Raw genomic sequence first — 27,457 nt, forward strand, 5'->3', positions numbered from 1 at the left:
AGCTATGATCGCCAAGGCGATCCGAGATCATCGAGACCGCAAAACAAACCGTACAGAAACAACGATTGGCGTAATTACCGTGAGGGATTCCAATTTAACAGAAGACCATACCAGCCGTCCGCCTATAAAGCCAGAGACATTTACGACACAAACAGAGGAAGGTCCAATACTCGCAGAGACGGCAGATTCCGGTCCCCTGCGAAATTCACCACGAACCGAGGAGACTATCAACCTAGTGGTAAACGACCCAAATCTGAGGATTATTATGAACAGCAACAAGGCAATCAATCCATCGACAATCAAGCAAGGTGCAAAGGATGTGGAAGCGTTTTCCATCACTATAAAGACTGTAGTTCTTGGGAACTGACGTGCTACGGTTGTAACAAAGTTGGACACATCAGAAGGGTGTGCCCGAACGCAGACTCCGGAATTAAGGGACATACACCGCGTCCGTTGGAAACAAGAGAGGTTCCATCTGAGGTTAAGACAAATGATAACAGTTCGGATGACCGAGTAAGTGATTCAACCGAGAATTAATTTTTTTTATATTTTAAAGCTTGTTGAAGTGGATGTTTATTTCCCATTCTGTTAAATTTGTTCATTTTTGGTCACATAAAACTGATGTTCTGAAGAATTGAAATAAATCTTGATATAATACTAAAATAAATACTAGAGAAGAGCGTTTATGTTTTTTCATTATTCACGACATAATTCCTAATTAGGCTCCGTCTTACATTGGCAGATTATGATCGGACAGCAGATTTGCGATACGGATGGTGATCCTTTCATACTAGCTGTCTTCAATAAGGGTGTCAGCGATGGAATTTTATCAGCTACAGTGGCTGGAATGCCTTGTTCTTTCCTAATAGATTCGGGGGCTCAGGTGAACACCTTCACGTTTGATCTATTTGAAAATTTGAAAAACGATACCAGATACAAGAGCGGCATGATCAATTTGAAATTCGGAACGGACACGCCATTAAAAGGGTACGCTTCTAAACAAGAGATTAATGTTGTTGCTACCTTCGAAGCGCTTCTATATGTGAGTTCGGATCGGCCTGTATTGCTCGAAAAATTTTACGTGGTGAAAGAGATCAAGGCACTTTTAGGGAGAACGACTGCGCTGAGATACTCGGTATTAATGATAGGCACAATGGTTCCAATAAGCGTTGATGCATCTCACACCGATTTTAAGGAAGTTAATAGTATTGATCAGATTGACAAGAAAATTTTTCCAAAATTCAACATACCACCGGTAAAACTAAGCTTCAGGAATCCAAAAGCACCCTGCCGTAACATCTTCACAAATATTCCCCAAGCTCTGAAGCAAACAGTCCAAAGCAGGCTTAACCAATTAGTAGAAGCTGGAATAATAGAACCAGTTACTAACAACATGGTCATGACCTTTTGTTCTTCCATGTTAGTGGTGCCAAAAGGAAAACAAGACATTAGACTCGTGATAGATTTACGGGGTCCAAACAAGTTTATCGATCGTACACCGTTCGCTATGCCGACATTGGAATCTATCCTAGCGAATTTGAACGGAGCAACCTGGTTTTCCACCATCGATCTGACCAACGCTTACTTTCACATAGAGCTGGATCAAGATTCAAGGCACCTCACAAATTTCTTCACAGAATTTGGAATATACAGATACGTGAGGTTGCCCTTTGGGTTGTGTAACGCTCCGGACCTGTTCCAGGAAATCCTTCAAAGGAAAATATTGGGCGGATGTAAAGGAACCCATAACTATCTGGACGATATAATTGTGTTCGGTAGCAGTAAAGTCGAGCATGATGCAAATTTGGAAGAAGTTCTTTCCCGCCTTAAACAACATAATGTGAACTTAAATCTGGCAAAATGTGCATTCCGGAAGCAGTCCGTAAACTTCTTGGGCTTCACAATAACGGCAGAGGGATGGAAGGTGTCTGATGAAAAACTTAAAGCAATCGAGGGATTTCGTCGCCCTAGGACTTGTGGCGAAGTGAAAAGCTTTCTAGGCTTGGTCACGTTCATGGATAAATTCATCCAAAATCGAGCGGACTTGACTCGAAGTTTGAGAGCATTGGCGAACTCTAACTCCTTTTATTGGAAGGAAGACGAGGAAAAAGAGTTTGTTTACCTGCAAAACAGCGCGTTGAAGACGATCAGAATGCTTGGATATTATAGCATTACAGATCCTATAGAACTATTTGTGGACGCCAGCCCGATAGGCCTCGGTGCTGTACTTGTCCAATTTAATAATAAAAATATGCCACGCGTTATTTCGTGCGCATCGAAATCTTTGACACCCGCCGAACAAAGGTATCCACAGACGCAGAAGGAGGCATTGGCGGTAGTCTGGGGAGTCGAGCGCTTCAGCTTCTATTTACTCGGCAGATCTTTTGTCGTACGAACAGATGCTGAGGCAAATGAGTTCATTTACAACAGCAATTTTAGACTGGGTAGAAGAGCTTTGACTAGAGCTGAAACTTGGTCGCTGAGGCTCCAGCCTTATGATTTGAGAATCGAAAGGGTTAAGGGTGAGAAAAATGTGGCGGATGCCCTCTCACGCCTCATTGAGAATACTAAGGAGGCGATCCCATTTGACGAAGACAACGACAATCATTTCCTTTTCTCTGTGGACGCGGGGATAATGAGCATAACTTGGGAAGAAATTGAACGAGCTTCTGAGTCTGATACTGAGCTGCAGTCGCTACAAAGGTCTTTAGATTCCAATAAATGGCCGAAAGAGCTGCGTAAGTTCGAGGCTCAGCGTAACAACATCTACAGAGTCGGAGCTCTGCTGTTCAAAGGAGATCGATCTATTCTTCCCGCTGAACTACGAGTAAAAGTTTTGAAATATGCGCATGGGGGACATGTTGGAGAATCAGCTATGAAAAGAATCATGCGAGAGTTCTTCTGGTGGCCGGGTATGTCCGTAGATACCACCGACTTCGTGAAATCCTGCGAAACTTGCGCTATTCTGGCCAGAAAGAACCCACCATTACCCTTGTCTTCCCGAGTTCTACCTGATGGTCCCTGGGAAGTAGTCCAGATTGATTTTCTCTCAATCCCAGGTTGTGGGACAGGAGAGTTCCTGATTGTGATCGACACTTATTCTCGGTACTTATCAGTAGTAGAAATGAGACAAAAGGACGCTGAAAAAACCAACGTGGCGTTATGCGAGATCTTTAAACTCTGGGGATGTCCATTGATAATGCAGAGTGACAACGGCCCCCCGTTTCAAAGTGACTGGTTCATCAACTTTTGGGAGAATAGAGGTGTCAAAGTTAGGAAAGCAATCCCGCTTTGTCCACAGACAAACGGTAGCGTCGAGAGGCAGAACCAAGGGCTGATTAAAGCAGTAGCAGCGGCGAGAATAGACGGCGTTAATTGGAGGAGAGCGTTGCAAGAATACGTCCACAAACGTAATACACTAGTCCCACATTCACGGCTCGGAGTGACGCCCTTCGAGTTGATGGTGGGATGGAGATATCGGGGATCGTTTCCATGCCTCTGGAACCAAAACGACAAGAAAAGTTTAGATCGCGAGGAAATTAAGGAAAAGGATGCGGAAGCTAAATTGGTCAGCAAAAAATACGCGGATCATGTAAGAGGAGCAAAAGAAACAGAATTAACAGTAGGCGACACTGTTCTTTTAGCACAAACGAAGAAATCAAAAACAGATCCGACTTTTTCGTCAGAAAAGTTTAAGATTGTAGCAAGGCAGGGTTCTAAGTTTGTAGTGGCTAGCCAGTCGGGTGTTCAATACGCTCGGGCCATTAAGGATATCCGCAAAGCTCCCCTACATTCAGGACCTTGGGACGAAACACTTGGCGGCGAGAAAGATCCAGATTTTCCAGAAACTTCGACGGATAGTGTTAACCCAGACTTAACACCACTCCATAATACGTCAACGGATTTGTCATTTGGGTATAAAGCGAGGACCAGTGAGTTAGCTGTTAATCCAGAAGATGATACCGCTCCATGCAGCTTGCAACTATCACAACTTCCGGATCCGGGTTTTTCTTCGTCAAGACTTCGACCTCGTGACTTGGTAAGAAGACCAGCCAGATTTGATGAAAATTACGTTTTATCGATCTTCACTTAGAGTACAGGCGAAGGCGAATCTGGTAGGTAGTGCTCGGAATACTTGCAATAGAAAAGAAATAATATGTTAAATTAACTTCTTCTTGTTTGTTTCAGAAAGTCGCGGCTAAACCGTTCACAGTAAATAAAAATATAAATATGTATTGAAACAATCTGTGCAATCGCTTTAATGAGTAAAATACATTCGAAATTAGTTACTGATCTATGACATTTTGAAATTATCCAATTGAGAAAGGTAGGGCTTTAATGACTAAAGATTAAAGGTAAAATATCTATCATGAACATAGGAAGCAAACAACGAATGATTTATTGCAGTGTATAAGAGAACGTCATCGTTATTGGCAATGATTTGAGTATTATCGAGAATAATTATGTATGTGTCACATCACAAGAGAGAAAATAGGATCGTATGAATGGACTGAGCGAGTGTTCCGTTAGGGTGTTAAGGAGTTCCGAGTCAATGTGGTAAATGCGGAGGTGAGGATGAACTCAAATGTTCCCGAGTAAGAACAAAATCTTACAAAATCTGGCAGATGACGTAGGTTGTTATGTAGAACTTACGCGAGTATGTATGAATGCTGTATGAAATGTTATCTTACGTGAGTCTTCTTGATCTGCACCACCTGGTTATCTAGACAGGTTGGCACCGAGTATTGTTGAAATTACTCGTGATTTTGGAACAAGTGTGTGTGAGAGCGATTTGAAAGATGGGTTCGTGGGAGATCTGGGTGATGAGCGTGAGCATGTCATTCTGTATTCGAAATTGGAAGATAGTGGTTCAGCGTTTACGGAAGTCGCAAATGGAAAGCCGAAAGAAAGGACCTCGACGAGGTTACCACATTTCCCTACACTTTTATTGGCTGGGAAAATCAGTACAACTATTTTCAAAACCTAGCATAAGCTTTTTTACACAAAATCCGAACAAATCAAGTAGAAACCAGTGATTACCTCGAATATTCATTTGTCAAACTTGTCAACAGCGTTAGAATCGTTTTTGAAACTACAAAAAAAAACAAATTGAGATAAAGAAAGTTAAAGAAAATTTAGAACAATTTGAGTTGAGCCAGATCATGCTTTACTTTCCCTGTCAACTTTACTTTGAAAACCTTTTAATGTTCGAATAAATCCGGAAAATCTGGTATGCCTCCAATACATAATACATCACTTCCTCTTGGGAACCTAGCCACGAGCAGGAATCTCGAAAAATTTTATATCGAAAACTCGATTTTACCATAAATTTCTTTGTCCCCCAGAACACATCTGTCCATTGCAAAGAAATCCGGTTACAAATTGAAACCTATGTAATCGCAAACTTGGAAATTGGAAGGTTAGGTTTGAATTTAAATGTCTAGCTCTTTCAGTTACCTGGTGAATTGATCGTTAATCTAAATAGGAATTGATTGGACTTCCTGGCACTGTCTGTAGCTATTCTATCTACATTTGAAACAATTTTAACTTTAACTGAGAGTTATTTTCTAATTTTTATAATACCTACGCTTTTTATACGACTTGCACTAGCTTTTACTCACAGATTTATGAATTCGAAAACTATCAGATTGCTATGATTAGTTTAAATCCTAAACCTACCTAACGGCAAGAAATAAGGTAGGGAAAAGGTTTCCTAAATGGGCCTATCGGGTTAAATGCGCCTACGGCTGTTTGACAAAATGGCGGTCAAGACAACATTTCTAATCAATGCATTTTGAGGGTGATACGCTTTGAACATAAGACAAGAAAGAATTTTATGAATAAACTAACTCAAAAAAATTTAAAAATTCATACAAAGTTTTGATATCTTTTGATGTAATATTTTGTCTTTTAAAAATTATACGATAGGGAGCTCAAAACAAAAAGTTGGGTGGTTTTTGTTTCTCATTCAAATAAACCTTAGCTTAGCTTAGCTTAACTTGATTGACTACTCACATCCACCTTTGAACTATGGAACCCGAAATACTTCATCTTGAATTTATTTATCATTAGGTGATTTCATTTTTGCTTCCACATTACTTTTAATGCATTTCGAACTCCATTGCCGCAGGCGTGGTTCAGTAGAACAAATTCCACATCGCCAATGGTTTCTACTCCGTGATTGACCGAGGCCATCAGTTTTGCTCAAAGGTCAAAAGAATGGTGCTTGGGATTAGCAGCTCATCCTCAATGCACAAAACAGATGCTCTCTCTTTAAACATCAATAACGGAGCCGGCCACGTCCTAGTAGTCAATGGATAGATTGGAAAAGGTAGAAAGGGATGAAAGATCAATTTTGTGCTTTAGGACCGAGGTTACCTCTGCATCCTAGCAAAATAATTTAAAGTTGGAGGTTTGGGAGAAAAGGAAATGAGCAGGATACACTTTTGACTAGTATAATGATGTGAAAAACCAAATACTATACATTGTACTACGCTATTGTTCTTCCCTAAAGACACTCAAAAGGTTAAAAATGCATAATGTTTTAATACATTAACTTCCATTATTGAAGAATTAAATTGAAGAAAAAATGATATCAATGTAAAAACAAATTATTTAAAAAACGATGGTGACTGTCTTTCTTTTCTTTTACCTTCAACATACTAAATTTAATCTAAACATAAAAAAGTATGTATCAGATTAGTCAGATTTTGTCAAAAATTATTTTACTTTATGAAAATATTACTGTTACCAATATTATTGGTGTTACCAAAAAAGTTATTTATCCATTAAAGGTTTAGCCAAATTTCAAAATTATGGAATCCAGGATTTATGATCCTACAAAAATTGGAATTCCAATCAAAACTGCAACTTTTTGCCAATTTTAAACTTCCGAAAATGCACTTTAACGCCGATGAATTCTGTAGTTTATTCAAAGTCAATTTCGTGACAGAAAAAAGTGATGTAGATCAACAATATATGTATGTAACTGCATATACACGTAGCGAAAAGATTTTTTAATTCAAAGGAAAGTGCCGCAAAAACAAAGGAAAATTTCCTTTGAATTTGGGATAGTTAATTTTTGTTTTGTTTCAAATACATTTCCCTTTTTTGAAAAATCTTTCGATTCAAAATATGAATGATTTGATTTAAAACACAATTTCATTTGTTTCAATTTTATTTTCTTTTGCCACAATGTAACTCAGATTTAGATTTAAAAGCATTTATTCATTGAACCATTTTCATTTATTCCAATTGGAAGAAATATTTTCTATTGTTTTGAAATTCCTATTAGGAATTTCAAATAATGAAAAGAAACAATTTTAGATGCTAAATATATTTTTATTTTCAAATGAAACACTATAGGTTACAAACTGCTTCAATAGCATCGAATCATCCGGTCGTAATTTTCGTCGACCTGACCGCTGCATTTGGAGTGGTGTCATCTTGTGCAGCTTTCACCTCGGTTGGGGCATCCAGGGACTTGAAAAAACCATCCGTCGGCCCTGGTCCTGTACGAACGCAATCACTTATAGAAAATCTTCAATATTCACTCTGTAATTGACATACTTACCATCATCATAAATCCTTATAATTTAGCTAACTCTGATCTACATTTTCACACGACCAGCCAATCTTGATTCGATTTTCTGTTCTTCTTAAAATATCTTTTGAATCAAAGGCTGAAGTTTTTATTTAAAGGAATCATTTCTTCAAGTTTAAAAGCATTGTTCTTTGGTTCAAAAAAATTTGACTTAGTTTCAAAAGAAATAAGCTCAGTTACCATTTAATTAGAATCAAAGTATTTGCTTAAAATCAAAATCCAAAAATATTTAGTTCAAAGAATTAATTCCTTTCAAAAAATTTTTTTTTGAACCGAAAACAAAAGTTTTTGATTCAAATAAAACAGGAGTTTGATTCAAAATAATGAAAGTTTTGAATCAAAACCAGTTTTGTTTTGTTTCAAAAGCCTAGTTTTCTCTGCGTGTAATAAATATATAATCGATAATCAGAAATATAACTAAACGATTAACTCAAACCGATGAACCCGACAAAAATTAAGTCAAAGTTTCCCATTAGAAGCTAAAATTGTATCACAATTTAGGAACTGTGAATTATCAAATTCTAACCTTACTCAAAGACTAAAAATAAAAAAAAATACTTATAATCAAAGGTTTGAAGAACCTCTTAGCTGAATGAAACTATGATTTCAAAGTAGTCGAAGATTCCTTTGAATTCAGCTACAGTTTTTGAAAGACCCAAATACTAGTATTTCACTAGCTACTTGCTAGCATCCTCAGTGGGTTATCGACTGTCGATAACCCACTGAGGATGCTAGCAAGTAGCTAGTGAAATACTAGTATTTGGGTCTTTCAAATACTGAAGCTGAATTCAAAGGAATCTTCGACTACTTTGAAATCATAAAAAATATACTTAGCTTTGTGCTATCAGGCTGGTAGTATCAGGTTTTTTAATGAAGAGCATTCCTGGAGGGAAACCATCCGAGTCAGGAATCGGGAATCTAACTGATAAGAATAATCAAAGATCGATCACACCAAATTCTTCCATCATTTCCTTGTTGAAAAGATCGTAGGTTCAGCAGTCCATTTCCTTCGCTTGGTATCCTAGGTCCACAGAGCAGTTTGGGAAAACATTTGATCGAAAATTTCTGCAGCTCACCCGTTTCGGGAATTGGGTATTATTTTTTCTCTACATCCACACGATTGTCCCTAAAAAGTCTTGAAATTTTCGGAGCCTCTGTCAAACGGGTCCTTCTTATAGCGTTGACTACTTAGATCTCCCTCTGTTTCTCATTCAAATAAACCTTAGAAGTCAAACAAATTTTAGCTTTTATGATTGTTTCAAAATGATTTGAAAGAGGAATAAGAGAGTGTTTTTGTATGCCTCCATCATGTTTGTAAAATGCCGCTATCCTAAAATAACAGGTTAAATAAAATGATGATATGATTTTGATCATTAAAACTTTGAATTTAAGCTCTTATTAACACCTTTAGGGAGAATTGAAGATCTCATAACATATTTGATAAAGTTTCTATTATGAATGAACTGCCCTCGTTATATGGCAACCCTAACTTTTGTTTTATTCTATAAAATAATAAAAGAAATAGATTTTAATAAAACTTCAGCTTTGTCCTATGAAAGTTATCAGTTTCTATTATTTCCAATGAAATTAAACGGAAAAATTGCCAAAAACAGAAATTTTGCCTAAAACATAAATAGGCGCATTTAGCCCGCACGGTTTGAGGTTCGGCTATTTTGACAAAAGTTAGAATAAAATCGATTTCTCAAAAACTGAAGGAGATTTCAACATAAAAATTACTCCAATGTATAGAAAACAGATGACTGCACATATGTATATAGTTTTTGTACACATGTTCGATGTAATATTTGATTAAATCAGTGTTCTGCTTAGTAGGCGCATATAGCCCGCTTTTCCCCTACATATTTTTAACTTCTGGCTAAAGCGATAAGGGTATACGAATTGGACGATATTCGAAACCTTATTCATACATGCTGAAAGAATGCAAGAGAGCAAAGTTTTTTCTCTCAACGCATGCGAACCGTTGCCAGCGACAATATTTGCTGCTTCTGTCATTGGACGATTCTTGCAAATACACCATCTGATTTTTAGTAATCTGGTTGCACTGCTGATCGCAGAGAGAACAACAAAGCTCTCATTTGACCCACGCGGGAGAAAAACAGGACTATACGTCTTCAAAATCTGCAAACATGGCGGACTTATTACCATAACCGATTTAAACCATTTAAACCGACTAGGAGTAACGATTTTTACGACCTTTAATTTGCGTAAGTTGAAATTGCGATTTGCGGTGACGTTTTTCAAGACTTGAGTTATCATTTTTAAGGCGATTTTATGTTTGCTGGGTAGAAAGCGGTTCATAAGACGAATCTTATGAAAATTATAATTAAAATTTTCCTGAGTGTAGTATAATTACAAACTTCAACCATTTTTTCGTAAATTTTGAAACATATTAACACAGACCCATAGCTTAAGAAAAGCATAGAATTTTGAGGTTTATTTTTGTTTAAATTGTTCCACGAATAACTGAGATATTTCAACTTATATGAAAAGTAGATAGGTAGGGGAGAATGAGGATACTTGATCCCTGGGGATACTTGATTCCTTAGCTAAATCTCGAAACTGGAATGTCTTACAAAGATCAAATGTTCTAGAAAAATGTGCCAAAATGAGCAAAATAACAATGCTCGTAGTTTAAAAAATTTTAACAAAATAATTGTTGAGTAATTGAACTTTGTTTGAAAAATTTCACAAAATGTAACTTGAAGATCTTTTTTCATCACTTTAAAATGTTCCTTACATGGGAAAATTATGAAAAAAATATTTGTTCCAATGTATCAATCGTTCGAGCGTAGAATGAACTTAATAATGCCATATTTTCAAAGCAATGGAAAACTCTCAACTTTTTTCAGAAAAAGTTTTCTAAAATGTTGATTATGGGTATAATTGATCCCCTAGAGTTGGGTACAATTGATCCCCCTTCCAAACGGCATATTCTTCTTCTGAATTGATCGTTATGATTGCTGATCACGAAATTACTAATATTTATTCAAAAACTAATATTTATCAAACAATTGTCTGAAGAAAAGACCAAAAATAATTCATTTTCTCTAAATTATAAAAAAAAAATAGCGCCTTTAAGTATGCAATGTTATTAGCGTTAAGACAAAGTTATAGAATTTTCTTCTTATGTCTGCTATAAATTGTGAAATGAGAACAAACATGACCAAAATAGTAAATTAACATTCTATCTTGGGGTTTTGTTTGATTTTTATACAAGGATTAGGGCTTCCTGAATAAAAGATCAAGCCTCCTTCAATAGGGGATCAAGTCTCCCCTAACTTCAGAAAAATCGCAATTTTTTTACACCCACGAAAATGCTTCTAGTTCATCAACGGGTTCAAGTATCGTTCTAATTTTTGGAGCATAGAAACTTGAAGTTACAAGCTGTCAGAAAATGTCAAAGACGGCGAGTTGCTAAATTTTTCCAAAAAGATATGGTGAAAATAAGAAAAGGGGATCAAGTATCCCCACTCTCCCCTATTGTAATAAAATTTCGAATTGTTGTAGTACTTTCCCAAACCCTCGTTTAGGCGGCGTGTATGTCTCATCACTCTTACCTAACTTAGGACTTTTTTCTCAAAATATCATTTCCAGCTTTCTCATGTTTTTAAGCTTCTCTTAGGTGTAGCTATAGCTTTTGACTAACAGTTTTCATTGGTATAGATTGTTAGCTTACCATAATTCGAAAGATTCAGCGCAAAAAGTAAATAAAAATAACGAATGGCTTTAGTTTTATGCCGATTTTAGTAGACTCCGGCGGGGTTGGGTACTAGAGGGGTTAAAGACAACATCAAATTTCTGAGATCTAACTAAAAAAAATTGATTCATTCGAGATTCATTTAATTTTTTTTTAAATTTTCGCAATAAGAAAAAAAAATCCTGATACTTTATTTTCCAATTAAAGAAAGGTTTTATCCACATCCACATTCAATATTGACTAATATTATCTATTTTTTTTTTTTTCAAATTTCCAGCGAGTACGATAGCAACGTGATCACGATCTGCAACATTCGGGACCCGACGACCTCGATTGTGCTGTCGAAGCAGTACACCGACACGGTGGGCTCCCGGTGGCGCCTGAACGTATACCCCAAGGGCAACAACACCAATTACCGCTATCTGAGCACCTACGTAGAACTGTGTGACGGTGTCGCTGGAAGGTAGGAGAGTGTGGAGTTCCTTGAATTGAACTCTTAAAGATTTTTTTCTGGTTACAGATACCAGTACACAGTGGAACTGCTCCACAAGGATGCCCACAAACAGGTCAAGTTCCAATCGGAGGACCACTTTCGGGTCGGTGAAATACGAGGCTATCAGAAGTTTATCCGCGTGAAGCGCGTCCTGGAAGAGGGCTACCTCAACGAGGACGGGTCAATCTTTATCCGGCTGTCGATTAGGCCGGCTACGTTGGCGCTTCGTTGCCAATTTCAGGAAGAGTACCAAACCATCAAAGAGGAACGGATTTTGTTCCAGTTCAACAGCCAGTTGAGTCAACACTTGACGAGGATCAGGAATCTGAGAGACGAGAATGCGGCCCTACAGGCAATCGCCTATCCGGAATTCAATTCGAATGTTTTTGTGATGCGAAACTTCAGCGAGCTGCGGCAGGGGGATGAAGATGTGTGTTCGGATAATAGCTACGACGATCTGGGATGCTGTTGGCGTCTTATTGTGTACGCCAATGGCGATAATGAAGCGAGGGGTGAATGGTTGAGTGTGTATCTAAGATTGCTAGAAGGAATTCCCGGAAGGTAAGATAGTAAGACAAGATAGACTTCCACCAAAACTTAAACGTACCCATTTACAGCTACGAATACTGCATAGAGCTGCTGAACAACGACCCTGCCAAAACGGTTCGCATGGAAGGGACACAAACTTTTGAAATTCAGGAACGCTTCGGATGGTCCCAGTTTGCCAAACTGGAAATGATCTGCCAAAACGGGTTCGTCAACGAGGAACACGATTCGCTGTACTTCCGGTTTTCGTTGAGGCCCCAGAACTACAAGGCCAAATGTGAGCTACAGCAGTTACTGCGTGTGGACGCGAAAAAGGAAATCGAATCCCTTAAAAGGTAACTCTTCTAAAACCAAATGTTAAACTCCGATTCATATAGCAATTTTTTTCCTATTTCTATCTAGAGAACTAATACCGGCATTCAGTACGATTACTTACAAGCTGAAAAATTTCACCGAACTGCAGCAGAAGGAGGGCTTCGTATATTCGGATCCGCTGGTCGATGACCTCGGGTTCGCCTGGCGGTTGCTGATCTACGCGAACGGGCACAACGAGGGCCACGACTGCCACGTGAGCATCTATCTGGTGCTGTTCGAGGGCGTCTCCGGAAGGTGAGTTTTAACTGTAATGAACCATAAAAAATGCTATATGAAGGTTCATCAGAAATATTTTTACATTAAAACACTCGACATTTTAACACAAACTACCATAAAGCTGAAACGAGCAAAACTATTTTCGAATAAGATAGAGTAATATTTTCCGAGTAAAAAGTGGCTCCAGAGATCAGCTAAAATTTAACAAAGCCCATTTTTGTGCAAAAGAGGTAGTAAAAGTCCAATGCCTTTTTAGCAAATCTCTGTGCCAAAAACGCGCTGAAAAGTGTTCTGTACCAAAGATGATATGATTGGAAAAGCACTACTGGCATGAAGATTCGGGCTCCCATGCAAAATGATGCATACATTCAAGATGCATCCCACTACATTCAAGCGAAACAAGAAAAACATTTTATGGGATTTTCCTCCTATTGGATAGTTCATCCCAGAAAAAAATGTGAGAATCGAACGCACTGCAACATCTCGTCTCTGCTTGCCAGTCCGATATCTTATCCAGTGCATCATCTGAGTCGGTTAAAAAACGAAAATTTGTTGTCCTTCTGCCATTGTCAATTACCAAAAAAAGGCACTGCATTGGCCGTCTGCGAAATTTCAAGTCCGACATAGAATCTTATACCGATAATTCCACCTCCAAAGAAGTTTATTATTGAAGTAGAGTCTGATTTGTGAGTGTAATGGTCAGGCTCGATTACCGTGCAAAAAATTGAACAAAAATTCCACAAAAGTTTTTGGTTCGTTCTTAATGCGTTTCATTAAATTAAGCAGAGTTTTCATTTATTCTTCTAGTTCCCATCTAACAGAAACTCGGCTTTTCTAATAACTCTCATACTACATGTTCAGTTTTACCCGTAATTTTGATAAAGGCATATGACCCTATTACGTAAAAATTTAATAGCCAGACTTGGACAGCCAGACAAAAAGCTCTTTTTTATTCTAAATATCACTTTTGAATTCACTTTTCTTCAAAGCTTTTTCAAACTTAAAATCGATACATTTTGAATGTGATGGGAAGTATTTGAGAAACATGAGCTATCAAAGAAAGAAAGAACATAAGCCGTAAATATCAGATATTTCTCGAAAAGATACAACGACTCACCGGCAGGAACTTAAACCCGTAATTTCCGCAAGTGCTTGCCGGTGAGCCGTTGTATCTTTTTCGAGAAATTTATGATATTTACGTTTGTCGACAGGGGACCTATATTCGGGTGACGGGTTTATTTCCTGGGAGGCCCCGTTACATCAAAAACGGGTGACGCTCTCTGTCTTAAGTAAACCGCTCAGTTTAGCCACACGTTGCAAATCTTTGAGTTCTTCCTCTTTATTTTGTCGCTCTGAGAATTTCCTTGGGCCTGGCTAGTAAAACTACCAAAATAAGCGTGGCAACGATCGTGTCAAAGCTTGAGAGAATCTAGTAGCATTGGTTTGGTTTGCTTGTGGCAACAACAACATGGTGATCGGTGGATCGCTCTTCACCCATCGACCAGCACATAAGGTCACTTGGGCATCCCGAGATGGCCGAACAGATAGTCAAATTGACCCCATCTGCATCAGCCGAAAGTGGAGAAGGAGTCTTCTTGATGTCCGCAACAAACGAAGCGCAGACATTGCATCTGACCATCACCTCGTCCTTGGTGAGATACCGCCGGTTGGAAAATCCAGAGGTGAAAAGGGTATACGTTGAACAGCTTAGAATTCCTCGAGCCTCGGAATTGCCGACAGACGGAACAGTCGAAGAACAGTGGTGTGGAATAAAAAATGCCTTTATCACGACGAGCCATGGTACTCTCGGTAAAGTTTGTGGAAGAAGGAGTGAATGGAAGTCGGATGAAACTTGGAGGATGGTCGATGATCGGAGAAAGGTAAAAGTCGGAATTGAGCAGGCATGTACCGGGTCAGCCAAAGCAGCTGCCCGCTTACGATATGCGGATCTGGAAAAGGCAGTTAAACGAGCTTGTAGACTAGACAAGAGAGCCTATATAAACTCCCAAGCCGAAGAGGGAGAAAGAGCCGCCGTTAATGGAGATATCCGATTACTTTATGACTTTTCTCACTGCCTTAGTGGTGCAAGGATTAATGCAAGAATGCCGCTGAAAGACCGAGCAGGTCAGTCATTGGCCGATTGAACAGATCAGCTCAAACGATGGACTGAGCACTTTGAACAACTCTTCCGAGTCACGAATAGCGATGGCCAACAGAACTCGCAGCTCGTAGCGCCAACTGTAAGTCGCATTAATGGCGTAAACTCTTAAGCGCCCTTGCTGGCTCAAATAGAAGCGGCAATCAAAAGCATGAAATTCAACAAAGCGCCTGGGATCGATTGCATCCCTGCTGAAATGCTGAAAGCCGTCCCTGCCTTGTCGGCACAAATGTTGCACCGTCTTTTGCTGACATCTGGGATACTGCAGCATTCCAGGCCGACTGGATGAAGGGTATCCTCGTAAAGGTCCCCAAGAAAGGAGAGTACGGTAACTGGCGAGGCATAACATTGATCTGTACAACCCTCAAAGTACTCTGCGAAGTGATCCTGAACAGGATCCAGGAGAAAATCGACGCTACACTCCAATGGCAACAAGCTGGAATTCGATCCGGATGATCATGTGTGGACCACATTACAACGCTACGAATAATACTGGAACAAATCAACGAGCTCCAGGACTCTCTTCTACTGGTACTCATTGATTTCGAAAAAGCATTTGACCGACTTAACCACGAAAACATCTGAGATGCTCTAAGACGACGAGGGGTCCCAGAGAAACTTGTCCATCTCATCGAAGCACAGTACGAGGCATTTTCGTGGACGGTGTCTTTTCCGAACCAATCCCGGTAACAGCTGGAGTGAGACAAGGATGTATTTTATCGCCGCTGCTTTTTCTTAGCGTAATGGATGAGATCTTGACTGGATCGACCGAGGACTGCCGCGGAATCCTTCAGCAATTGAGCAACTGAACGACCTTGACCTGGCAGACGATATTGTTTTGCTCGCCCAAACACAACAAGATATGCAGAGCAAACTCGACGACCTCACCGAAAGCTCCAAGGCAGCAGGTCTCAAAATCAATGTCGGGAAGACCAAGTCGATGGAAATCAACACAGAAAATCGTTCCAATTTCGTGGTAGCTGGACAACAGGTTGAGACAGTGGAGTGCTTCCAGTATCTTGGTAGCCAGATTACGCCTGATGGTGGTACCAAGAAGGACATCGAAACCCGGATCAGAAAAGCCCGATTTGCGTTTGCGAATCTCCGAAACATCTTACGCTCACGCCAGATCTCACTACGAACTAAGATCCGAATCTTCAACTCAAACGCTCTTGGCGGCGAAGTCTAGCCGCTGAAATCCGCACAGTTGACGAGAACCTTGGCTGGCAGCAAGTGAAGACGCTGGCTCCGGATCGCCAGCAGTGGAGATCTTTTATCTCAGCCCTATGCGTCGGTCAATCGGCGCCGGACCCTTAGGTGGTAGCTAGGGGAAATAGTAGTGCATTAGACGAAAAGGAGCGCCCAAGATCTTGGAAGTCAATGATTGGTTCATCATTTGCTACACGTGGTCTCGAGTCTCGTCGATTAAAGGAGTAGCGTATTCGTTTGAAATATCGAAAAAAGCAGACACTATCGCATGACGGTTAATTTCATCCAGCTGCAAGGGGAGCTGCAAGGAAGGAAAGTTGTGTTGTTGGAAACGTTTAGTATCAAGCCTCTTGAGAGCCTGTCCGTTTAAAGGGTGTCCACGATGAAATTGCGACACACAAAATTGATTCGCAAAATACGAGTTTTCATCCGATTGCCATCAAATTTTAAGGGATTGAAAAACAACTATTAAACGTCTTTTACCATTTTACTCGTATTTAATTTACAGTCATACGCAAATGTCCGCACCTTGGCCTTAACCCCGGCCATAAGATTCTGCACAACCTGTGAATCAACCGTTTTTTTGCATGTAAACCCATACTTTCTTCAGTTCCTCGACTGGCTTCACTACCTTAGGTCGTCTAAGAAGGTGCTGCTTCATAATCGCCCAGTACTTCTCGATGGGGCGGAGCTCCGGAGTGTTGGGTGGGAGGGTGGAATATTTTCGGCCCAAAGTTGACCTAATTGTCCGCATACCACTACGTCCTTGGAGTAGTATCTAGAGTAAATCTAGAAGGTTAGAAGATTGTTTGGACGTTGTGGCCCTTCAGGAGAGCAAGCAGCCGCTTCTGGAAGCACTCTTCCATGTACAACTGTCCGTTCATCGGGTCCTGGGTCACGAAAGGTGCATTCCGCTTCCCGGACGTACAGATGGCTTACCAAATCAGGAATTTATTCGCAAATTTGTACATTTTCTGAGAGCTGACATGCTCCGTAATGCTGAGCTTATCCTTGGCCGTGAAAAACAGGTGGCCGGAGATCTGTTTGAAGTTGGCCTTCACGTATGTTTCGTCGTCCATGATGCAGCATTCAACTTTCGTCAGCACGTTTAGGTGCAACTTTCTGGCACGGGTTTTGGCGGACTTGTTTTGCTTCTCGTCCCGATCAGTGGCCTTTTGTACTTTGAACGTTCGAAGCCCAGCCCTAGTTTTGGCCTTCTGAACAAAACTTCGGCTTAGGTGCGGCTTCTTAGCCACATCCCGAACGGAGGCGTTCGTGTTTCGTCTGAAGGCCCCAACTACGCGGTTGTGATTTTTGGTGTTGTACGGAAAACTTTTTCCTTCACTTCTGGGCTTCCGATCGGTGGTCAATTGTTTTTCGAACCACTCAATCACTCGCGACACCGTGGAATTCGCGATTTCCAACGTTTCAGCGATGGAACGATGCGAGAGTTTCCGCATTTTCGCAAGTTTTGATCACACGACTTTAAAAATTGCAGGATGTAAACAATGCACTATCAACTAACTCCACCCAAAATTTCATTAAATTCTACCCAACGATTTAAAAGTTAGAGCAATTTCATAGTGTGGCAATTCTGTCGTGGACAACCTTTAATTTTTTTACTGGTTTGTTCGATGCGAATCCCTGGCCAGATGAAAGAAATTTCTCGAACCACGTGGACCAATGGTGACCTGGGTTCCCTTCGTTTTTAACGGCGACTCTTGCGTGACTAGACCTTCAATTCCAGTTGCTTCTGATGAGATTTCCTACGGATGTGAGAGATGGTTTCGCCTTGATCCCGGTTCCTTTCATCCACCGGAACCTTTTGCCAAACCGCTAGTCGAGACAGAGAGGGAGAAAAGAAGAAAAATGGAGACAAAGAGTCCTAAGGCCGTCTGCCGTAAGGAAAAGCTCAGCATAATCCGGAGCTCCTTGCTCTTACTCTTCTTGGTGCTCTTTTGGTGTCTATTTGTTTCCTGCCACTTTTTCCTTATTTCCGCGTTGGCTCGTTTGCCACAATTGCTAATAAGTATGAAATGTATGTGGGTTAATCTTGACATTCCTCGGCGTCCAAAGAATGCTGTGTTCTTCAACAAGAGGAACTTTTCATCACGACTTGTTTCTTCCGTGGTCAGAGAACGAATGATGGTCTGGTTATGACGAGTTTAAGGTTACCTACTAATGAACTGATTGAGCTTTGTTGGATTTATTTTAAGGGATTCTGTATTACTCAGGTAAAGAGTGGCTCCAGAGAGTGTTAAATCTGTAAAAGCGCACTTTTGTCCATTTTTTCTGTAAAATAATCCAGAATATAAGAAAGATCGGAAGTTTCTTGTAGATATTTTCATCTCGTTATGTGCTTTCTATTTTTTTTTTTCTCAGCCGCTTTGAATACCGTGTAGAGCTGCTGCACCAGAACCCCCTCGCCAACATCAAGATGGAGGGCGTCAACGTGTTCAAGTTGAAGAAAATCTGGGGCTGGCCGACGTACATCCACCACGAGCGGCTACGAGACGAGGGCTACTTGGCCGCGGACGATTCGCTCGAGTTCCGGCTCTCAATCTGCCCACCGGACATGAAACTCAAGTGCCAGTACCAGCAGCAGTTCATCCGGAAGCTGAAGGAAGCATCGCAAAAGTGAAACCGACGACACCGAGCGAAAATGTTAACTCAATTTCTAGCGAATAGTACACTACTGAAGCCGATGAGCTTTTGAGAAGAGGAAAAAAAGTGCATGATCGGGAATTTGTGAGGCGATGAGTGAGTGTGAGGACTGTGAGGGTGAATGTTATGTTGACAGTGATGGACTGTGCGATTGGTCAGATTTAGTAGAAGCGAATGAGTAGAGTAACAATAAAAATAGGAATGAGAAGGACTGGCAAACCGAACATGAACTACAGCAACTCGCATGAAACGTATTGTTGTTACTAGGAAATGGGAATATCAGTCGAAAATAAACAAGAGCAACAACGCTCGGAAACCAACAATAAAATTTGATTAGCACGACGGCGAAAAAACCAAACATATGTAACATGGTCTTCCATCGATATGCGTATGCGACAAACAATTCAAAAGCCGAAAGATATAACAAAATATAGCGGAGGACTTATTTTTAGAACCGAAATGAAAGAAATATTATCAAGCTATTTTTCTAAGAGGGTAAGCTAAGCGTATGGGAAGCTGCGGGTGGAAAAAGCCGAAAAGGTTAAGCTGGCACCACCAGACGACACTGGTTGAACGGCTGAAAAACTAAACGGCAGCCAACAGCGGATTTTAGTAAGATTTTTTTTGTGTTGATGTCCCAATGTTTTTATTACTCCTTCCCTGCATCCGTTCGTTTCGTTTGAGCGTAAAAGGAAATTGGGCATACCTTTCGTTGACATGAACGTGTTTTTAGGTTTTTCTTAATTTTCTTTGCTTTGAGTGATCCGTGAAATTATCAAATTCTATTAGATTCACAGTTAGCAGGTAGTTTTTTTTAGTTTTTTCTTTATCAACTTTGAGTTTATAAGAAACTGTAACTAAATTTAGGAAAAGAAAAAAAAGTGTGAGTGAAAAATATTTGAGGAAATCATTTGTGAAAAAAAACAAGAAAAACAACTAAGCTAAAAGTGACTGCCATCATTCTTAGACCCAACCGATGCGAAGGAATTGTGTGAACAGGAAGATAAAAGTTAACGGTTGGAATACTCCAGTTGTTTACCACATTGTGAATATTAAATGGAAAGTGATATTTGTTTCAGTCATAGAAGAATATTTGATTAAAAAAATCAGCCATTTGAACTGTTGCATATCAAGCGACGACTTCATTTCATAGACATGTGGTTTGTTACAATTAAAATGGGAAGTAATGACGTATGCGTATGACAAATACTACTTACTAGACATCAACTTCAACCAATTCGGTTTCCAAATATCTTTAAAAGTACGTATAGGTTTTTTTTCACCTATAAAAAGAAGTTCTCTGGCCTGACAAAACGAGTCCTCAATCCATACTCTGTTCATTGTCGCTTGTCGAGCGAGAAATGTTTTCGAAAGTTCTTGTTTTGTATATCTTATCGCCAGTATAGGGAAAAACTTTGACTAAATGAAATTCCTAAGTGAAAAATAAAGAGTGATTTTGAAGTAAGGTGAAAATTTTAGTTTTGAAAGAAACCCCATTTCCGTGAAGAGAATCCATGTTCCTGAACTTAATATTGTCTGTACTGCATGTATAAAGAGATTCGAGATCACAAATTAAGATCAAAATAGAGATTTAAAATGCAAAATTTGGATGCAGAATTGATCAGAGCTTGTGGATTAGGGTTTCCGTGCAGAATCTGTGTCCAGATTAGGCATTCAACAGTAGAATTCAGATCCAGAATGGAGATGCAATTTCAGTGTCTGATGCAGATAAAGAATATTTAAAAAGTGACAGTAACTAAAATTTGTTTTAAATTAATTATAATGCCATAATAACACAAGATGACATGGCAGAATTGACAAAAATGAACAAAACGTGAAAAAGTACAAAAAAAATAACAAAAACGACAATTATACAAAAATGACTAAATTAATGATCAAAATGATGAAAATGACGAAAAAAAAATCAGAATACAAAAATAGCAAAAAAAAATCAAAAGATTTCAAATGGCAGAAACGAACAATCAGATAACTTTAAGTTTAAAAAAAGACAACAACGACAAAATATAAATGAATAAAAAAAATTTAAAAAAAAACAAAATAAATATGAAAATTAACAAATGACAAAAATAAGACAAATGACCAGAAAATGAAAGACAAAAAAACAAACATTACGAGAAAATCAAATCTGATGGGTTTAAAAAAATGCAAATTTGCCATCTGACAAAACACAGTAACTCTCTGTGGAAAAACTAATAAAAATTATAAAAAATAAACAATAGACATAAATTATTAAAATGAAAAACTAGACAAACAACAATGACAAAAAACAGTGAAAAACATGACAATAATGACTAAAATTACACAACATAGTTGATTTTGACATTTCTCACGCACGTTAACTAGCGTCCCGCTGGGGTGTAATTCATTAAAAATTTAAAAAAGTCGCAAACATAAAAAAATACAAAAGCAACCTTAAAAACAAAACCAAAATAATTTGGAGTAAAAAACATATCACGAAATTTCCTAAAATGGTAAAGTCCAGAAAATAATAAAAAAAAAAAAATAAGAAATTCAAAATCGATTAAATGAGAAAATCTATATATGTATATATAAAAATGAATGTTTGTCTGTCTGTCTGTTCCCTATAGACTCGGAAACTACTGAACCGATCATCGTCAAAACTGGCATCTGAGGGTTTTTGAGGCCGGGGATGGTTTCTGTAATAGTCAAAACTCCATCCGACTTAAGGAAGGAGAGGCTTCCATACAAAATTTGTAGTTTTTCGAAACAAATTAAAGTCATGACATCCATTTTCTGAGATTTTTTTTTCCTTTGGGCGGTTTGTTTTTCGTCTCTATGGTCGAGGCGTCGCAAAAGGAAAGTAACCCAGGCATAGCATACTGATCAGTATGAATATTTTGGCGCGTATTTCTCAACCTGGGGTTTGTTTTTCGTCTCCATGGGCGAGCAAACGTCGTCGCAAGAGGATAGTAACCAAAGCACACTGTTCATTGATTGCTGGAAAATTTAACAATAAGGCGCCTGTTTCTCAAACACGTGAGGCGATATGTAACCTAGATGTGTTTTTTTCTTGCTTATTTGAGTTGTACACAGCACTAGAGTGTCCATTTCCCGGCCATTTTCTCGTTCCCGGGAATCGGGAAATCTGGTGACCTGTTTCCCGGGAATTCCCGGGATCCCGGGAAATATTCAAAAACATGTAAAATATATGCACTTCGATTCAAATATACATATCTTATCAAACCTTCCGTGCATACAAGCTCATAATTTGTTCTAAATGTACTCTTCATAATGTTTCTTTTTAACTTGTTTTCAATCAAATAATTCAAAATGTTTTCAACAATAATGTATTGAATAAGTCAAATGAAGAATTCATACATGCAATTAGGGGTTGATAAAAAAATGTTTTTATTTGTTTGATAATTCTAACCATTTTCCGCTTTTCTGAGCACTTTACATATTAGCTCTTCATATAAAAAAACGATGTGTTCTTCATTTTTAAGTTTTGTAATTTATCTGGCTTTCAAAGCCAAAGGGAAACAAGTGCATGAATGTTACTTTCGAGAAAACTCAATCTGTCTACCTGCTGCGTGATTTTTCATATATTTTTCGGTGTATTTTTGTTTTCGTTCAATAAAAACGGCGAAGAAATATATATAATCTTTTTAAACTTATCTATTTGAATAAAAAAAAAATTGCACCCAATGGCTGCAAAATGTCTATTGCCACAGAAATCGGCATATTCTCAATGTGTTTTGTATTTTGTATTTTCAAAAAGAACAATAAGAATGATTTCGGAGGCTTCCAGGCTTTTCCAGAGAAATAATTTCATACATGTCGGGAATTCGCGGGAATGAAACTGCGATTCCCGGGAATCGAGAATTCCCGAATTTTTCAAATTCCCGGGAATTCCCGCCCGGGAAATCCCGGGACGGACACTCTACACAGCACGTGGTAATAAATGACGCCTAGATGTGACACGGATTGGTATTTTATCAATCGAATCAAAACCAATTGAAAGATTTGCAAAAATACTTCCATATTTAGTTGGGGTCATGTAGGTAGCATTCGACTTTTCATTCAAGGAACATTAGAACATGTTCAAACGTTCAACTTTTTCTGTTTAAAAAAATTGAAAATTATGTTTTCTTCTAGAATTTGTTACTTCGGCCCAAATACACAACTAAAACGAATTAAGAAATGAAAATGGGAGCTTTTTATTTTAAATAATTCTGAAAAAACCATCGTACTTTTTGCTTACATACCAATTCAAGTACGTACTTAACATGAAAAGTGTTTTTGTGTTACATGGCTGCATAAAAGAGACTTTTGATCCGCTTCGGTTTTGAAAAGCGAGACTTTAGAACTGATATTCAACTGGACGCAAAACTTTTAAGAGAAATTTTTAGTTTACCCTTAAAGTGTTAAAAACAATATTCCCTCCTGTCAACTTACACGGTGGGGCAAGGGCAAACGTCGGACTTTTCAGAAATTCATTTTCAAAATGGTTCAATATGTTGGAAAGACCAGAAGGGGTATTCCGAATGTTGAAACTGCAGCGGATATTGAAAATTCTTAAATGTCTTTGTAAATGAAGGTCATTCCCTTTGAACAGCATTCGTTAAAAGTGGAGTAAAAAACTTAAATATATATTGCAGGAATACTGCAGATATATCAGTGAAACTTGATAGAACAAAAAACAGCAATTCGTGTTAAATCCATTTTAAAGCCATTACTCTGACGCATATGTAAATAAGCTTTGCATTGACACTTGCCCCAATATACGGGACAAATGTAAACTTAGAAATTCTTAGAAAACTTAGAATTTCAAAGAGAAAACTAAAAAAAACGCTGAGAACTTATTTAGTGATGCAACTGCATTTTTTTTTGAATATTTATATGTTAACCGTAGTAAAGAGCTTTTCAAAGAAGGGACCATGTTTTTTGGGTACAGAGTACAAATTTCAGATCTTGAAAAACGAGTTTAGAGATCAAGTTTCAGTAAATAATATATACCATCTTTGAATTGCTATTCAGAACAGCAGCTGTAACTCTCATTTCAAAGTTGTTGGTTCTGAAGTATGATGAGGTTTGATTTAAAAAAATGCTCTCTAAAATCTAAATTTTAATAAATTTTTACAAATTACATTTATTTCCGGAAGGTGTAGCAAAGCACAACGGGTCAGCTAGTAAGTGATAAAAACAACAAAAAATCCAAAAATGATAACTTGAAACAATTTACGAAAAAATGCAAAAATAAAAAAATCTCACAGAAATGCCAAAATAACAAAAACTATAGACTAAAAAAATGTTTTTTTTTTTTTGTTTTTGATAGGAGTTTAACCCATTTAGGTCATTCTTCCTCGATGAAAATGGTGTTTAACCCATTAGGGTCATTGGGGTGGTTTTTAGTTCAGACTTTATGCAAAAGTTTGGCTTTCCGAAGGAAAGCCAGAACCTTGGTCTCTTCTTCCGGGCAGTTACTAAGAATTTCCCTTAGGCTTGTTGCAAGACGGCAGGTCTGTCTGATAAGATGGTATTGAGGACATGTAACCAAGATGTGTTTGATGGTAATTTCTGTGTCGCAGCATGGGCAGATTGGAGGGTGGCTTTTAGTCAAAAGATGTTCGTGTGTGAGGCGAGTGTGGCCGATACGGAGGCGGGTAAGAGCCCTTCTTTCATTTTGGGTCGGTCTGTCTGTCCATTTAACCGTGGAGTTTTTTATTTCACGCAACTTTGCATGGAGATTGGAGTTCCATTCGATGTCCCAGGATTCTTGTAGAGACCTTCTTATGAAGTTGAGGGCATCTTGTTGAGGAATGACTATCGGCGGGGGATCCGAAAGCGTGGCTGCGGCTGCAAGTCGATCGGCGGCTTCGTTTCCGGGGATTCCGGCATGCCCCGGTACCCAGCAAAGGGTGATTTGCTTTTGGAGAGCTATTTTGGTGATGGTTGGTAGCCAAGGGTGTTTAATGTTGCCGTGTGACAAGGCGGAGAGCACACTGGCCGAATCGCTGAAGATGACAGTTTTTGGATCGTATGTTTCAGCTGCTTTTAGTATTGCGAACGCCTCGGAGCTGAAGACCGAACATTGCGATGGGATAGGTAGGCTTAGATTGTTGTTACCATTGTATACGCCGCTCCCGACTCGGCCGTTGTTGGTTTTGGAACCATCTGTGTATGCGTGAGGGAGGTGGCCAAATTTATGTTCCACAAGCTGTCTAAAGTGGGCTTGAATGATTGTTGGGGGATCATTTTTTTTAATAACTTGCATCAGGCTTAAATTTACTATGGGAGTTTTATCGTTCCAGAAACTAATACGAGGTTCTGGTCTGGGGCAGATCGGTGGGATTTCGTTGCCCGTCAGGTTGGAGAGGAGGGTGTTCGTTCTAGCAACCATTTGGTATTCGCTGGAGCCCCCATTTGAGAGCCAACGCACGGCTTTTGATGATAGAAGTTTAGCGATTGTGTATTTGAATGGGGTTTGGCCGCTCTCAGCCATCAGTGAACTGATTGGGCTGGTGCAGAAAGCGGAGCCAATGATTCGTATGCAGCTATTGTACAGAGGTTCCAATTTGGTGATGATTTCTGAACTAGCTCGGCTGAGTAGGCCCAGCCCGTGTAGGATTGAAGGAAGAAACCAACCGTGGAGGAAGCGAAAGAGGGAATCTCTGTGGGCGTGGCTGGTTTTGTTGGCTAGGATTTGAAGGATGGATAACTTAGCTTTGGCATTCTTTCGAATCTGGTTCAGATGAAGATTGAAGTTTAGTCGGTCATCCACCCAAATACCAAGTAGGCGGGTGGAGCGGGTCAGTGGTATTATTTGGTTGTTGATGGTGAGGTCGGGCAATTTCTTGAGTTTTCTTCGATTTGGACCGATATGTAGGAGGCAGGATTTACTGGGTGAGAACTGGAAGCCCACAGTGGGTGCCCAGTTTGCTATTTCGGTCAAGGCTTCTTGGAGTCTTTTCCTGGTAGTCTTGGGAAAGGCTGATGTTGATATGAGTCCAGAATGTCGTCTGCGTAGACCAGTGCTTGTATGTTTGGCGGGATTTTTTGGAAGATGGAGTTGATTGCGATGAGGAATAGGGTGGGGGCTATTACTGATCCTTGAGGGACCCCTCCGTGGACTGTTATTTTTTCGGAGCGAGTGCCGTTTACGAGGACTTGGATGCTGCGATCTGATAGAAAGTCGGTTATGTAGTGCATTATCCTTCCTACTATTCCCCTTTCGTTCAGTTGATTTATGATAGCGACTCTGTCGACACGGTCGAATGCTTTAGACAGGTCGAGCGAGGCACACTCTGTATGGTAGTTCCTTTGGGAGGGTGAATCAAGAAGCATTTCTAATTCTTGAAAGTAGTCGTCGGTGGATCGACCACTACGAAAGGTATTTTGGCGATGATCTAGCAGAGACTGTCCTTCGAGGATGGCGTGGAGTCGTCGGTTTACCATTCGTTCCATTATCTTGCCAGTGCAGGCCAGCAAAGTAATGGGTCTGTAGCTATCCAGGAGGTGAGGATCTTGTTTAGGCTTTACTATAGGGATGACTAGACCCAGTTTCCAGCAGTTGGGGAAAGTGCCATTTATCCAGATTTCATTGAAGATATGGAGAAGCGTTGTTTTGCCGGTGAGTGATAGGTTTTTTAAAAAGGGGTAACCAATATCGTCGGGGCCGGCTGAGAGGCCCTTGACTTTCCTCAAAGCTGCCTCAAGTTCGTCGAAAGAGAAGTTGGTGTTATAGATCCTTTCGTTCAGGGATGGGTTTGTTGGCAAAGGTAGCATAGTGGTGTTTGAGGGAGATGATATGGATGCAAAGTGGGAGCAGAAGGAGTTGGCTAGGGTGGAAGGGTCGTTTATGTATTTCTGGTTCAGGAGAAGATGGAAGGGATTGCTTCGGTGTTCGCCGTTGAGTATTTTTATTTTGTTCCACAGAACATTGGTTGGGGTGTTTGGATGAACCTCTTCTGTGAATTTCTGCCAGCTGTTGGCTTTGGCGGTGCGAACTACGGCTCTGGCTAGTGAACGGGCTGTCTTGAATTCTGAGAGTGCCTGTTGTTTTCTAGGATCATCATTTGGAATTCTTTTCAGGTATCGTAGTGCTTTCCGCCTTTTTTTAATGGCGGAACGGACTTCTGGACCCCACCAAGGGACTGCAGTCTTGCCGGGGACGCCGCTGGTCCTCGGGATGTTTTTAGTTCCTGCTTCCAAAAGTATTTTAGTGAAGGAGGGGATGCATAACGATGTTCCAAGGGCTAGGGATTTATCGACTTCCATTTGGTATCCTATCCAGTCTGCCTCGTCGTACTTCCAGCGAGGTCTGGTCGCGGATTTAGGTGTAGGGTGTTCGAGCTTAATCAAGATAGGGAAATGGTCACTGCCGAAGGTGTCGTCAAAAATTTGCCAACCAAACTTTGGTCCGAGCTCCCATGAGACCAGTGTGATGTCGATAGCGGACATATTGCCGGAGGCAGGGTCTATTCTGGTTGGTTG

General features: G+C 39.7%; 2 protein-coding genes across 6 annotated transcripts in view; one reads left to right on the forward strand and one right to left on the reverse strand.

The window, feature by feature from the left end:
* LOC129751510 (uncharacterized) overlaps positions 1-19,481 on the forward strand; it is a 69,738-nt gene extending 50,257 nt beyond the window's left edge. For all 5 annotated transcript variants that reach the window (XM_055747049.1, XM_055747048.1, XM_055747052.1 and 2 more), the window contains exons 5-9: positions 11,599-11,784; positions 11,842-12,375; positions 12,432-12,695; positions 12,763-12,969; positions 18,701-19,481. In XM_055747049.1, coding sequence (XP_055603024.1) covers positions 11,599-11,784; positions 11,842-12,375; positions 12,432-12,695; positions 12,763-12,969; positions 18,701-18,959 — 1,450 coding nt within the window. In that variant the 3' untranslated portion in view covers positions 18,960-19,481. The remainder of the gene's footprint in view (positions 1-11,598; positions 11,785-11,841; positions 12,376-12,431; positions 12,696-12,762; positions 12,970-18,700) is intronic.
* The window catches only part of LOC129751511 (histone acetyltransferase Tip60), a 35,102-nt gene continuing 20,606 nt past the window's right edge, over positions 12,962-27,457 (reverse strand). The window contains exon 6 of the mRNA XM_055747053.1: positions 12,962-12,980. Coding sequence (XP_055603028.1) covers positions 12,977-12,980 — 4 coding nt within the window. The 3' untranslated portion in view covers positions 12,962-12,976. The remainder of the gene's footprint in view (positions 12,981-27,457) is intronic.

This window comes from Uranotaenia lowii, chromosome 3 (genome assembly GCF_029784155.1).
Source record: "Uranotaenia lowii strain MFRU-FL chromosome 3, ASM2978415v1, whole genome shotgun sequence".
NCBI classification, from domain to species: Eukaryota; Metazoa; Arthropoda; class Insecta; order Diptera; family Culicidae; genus Uranotaenia; species Uranotaenia lowii.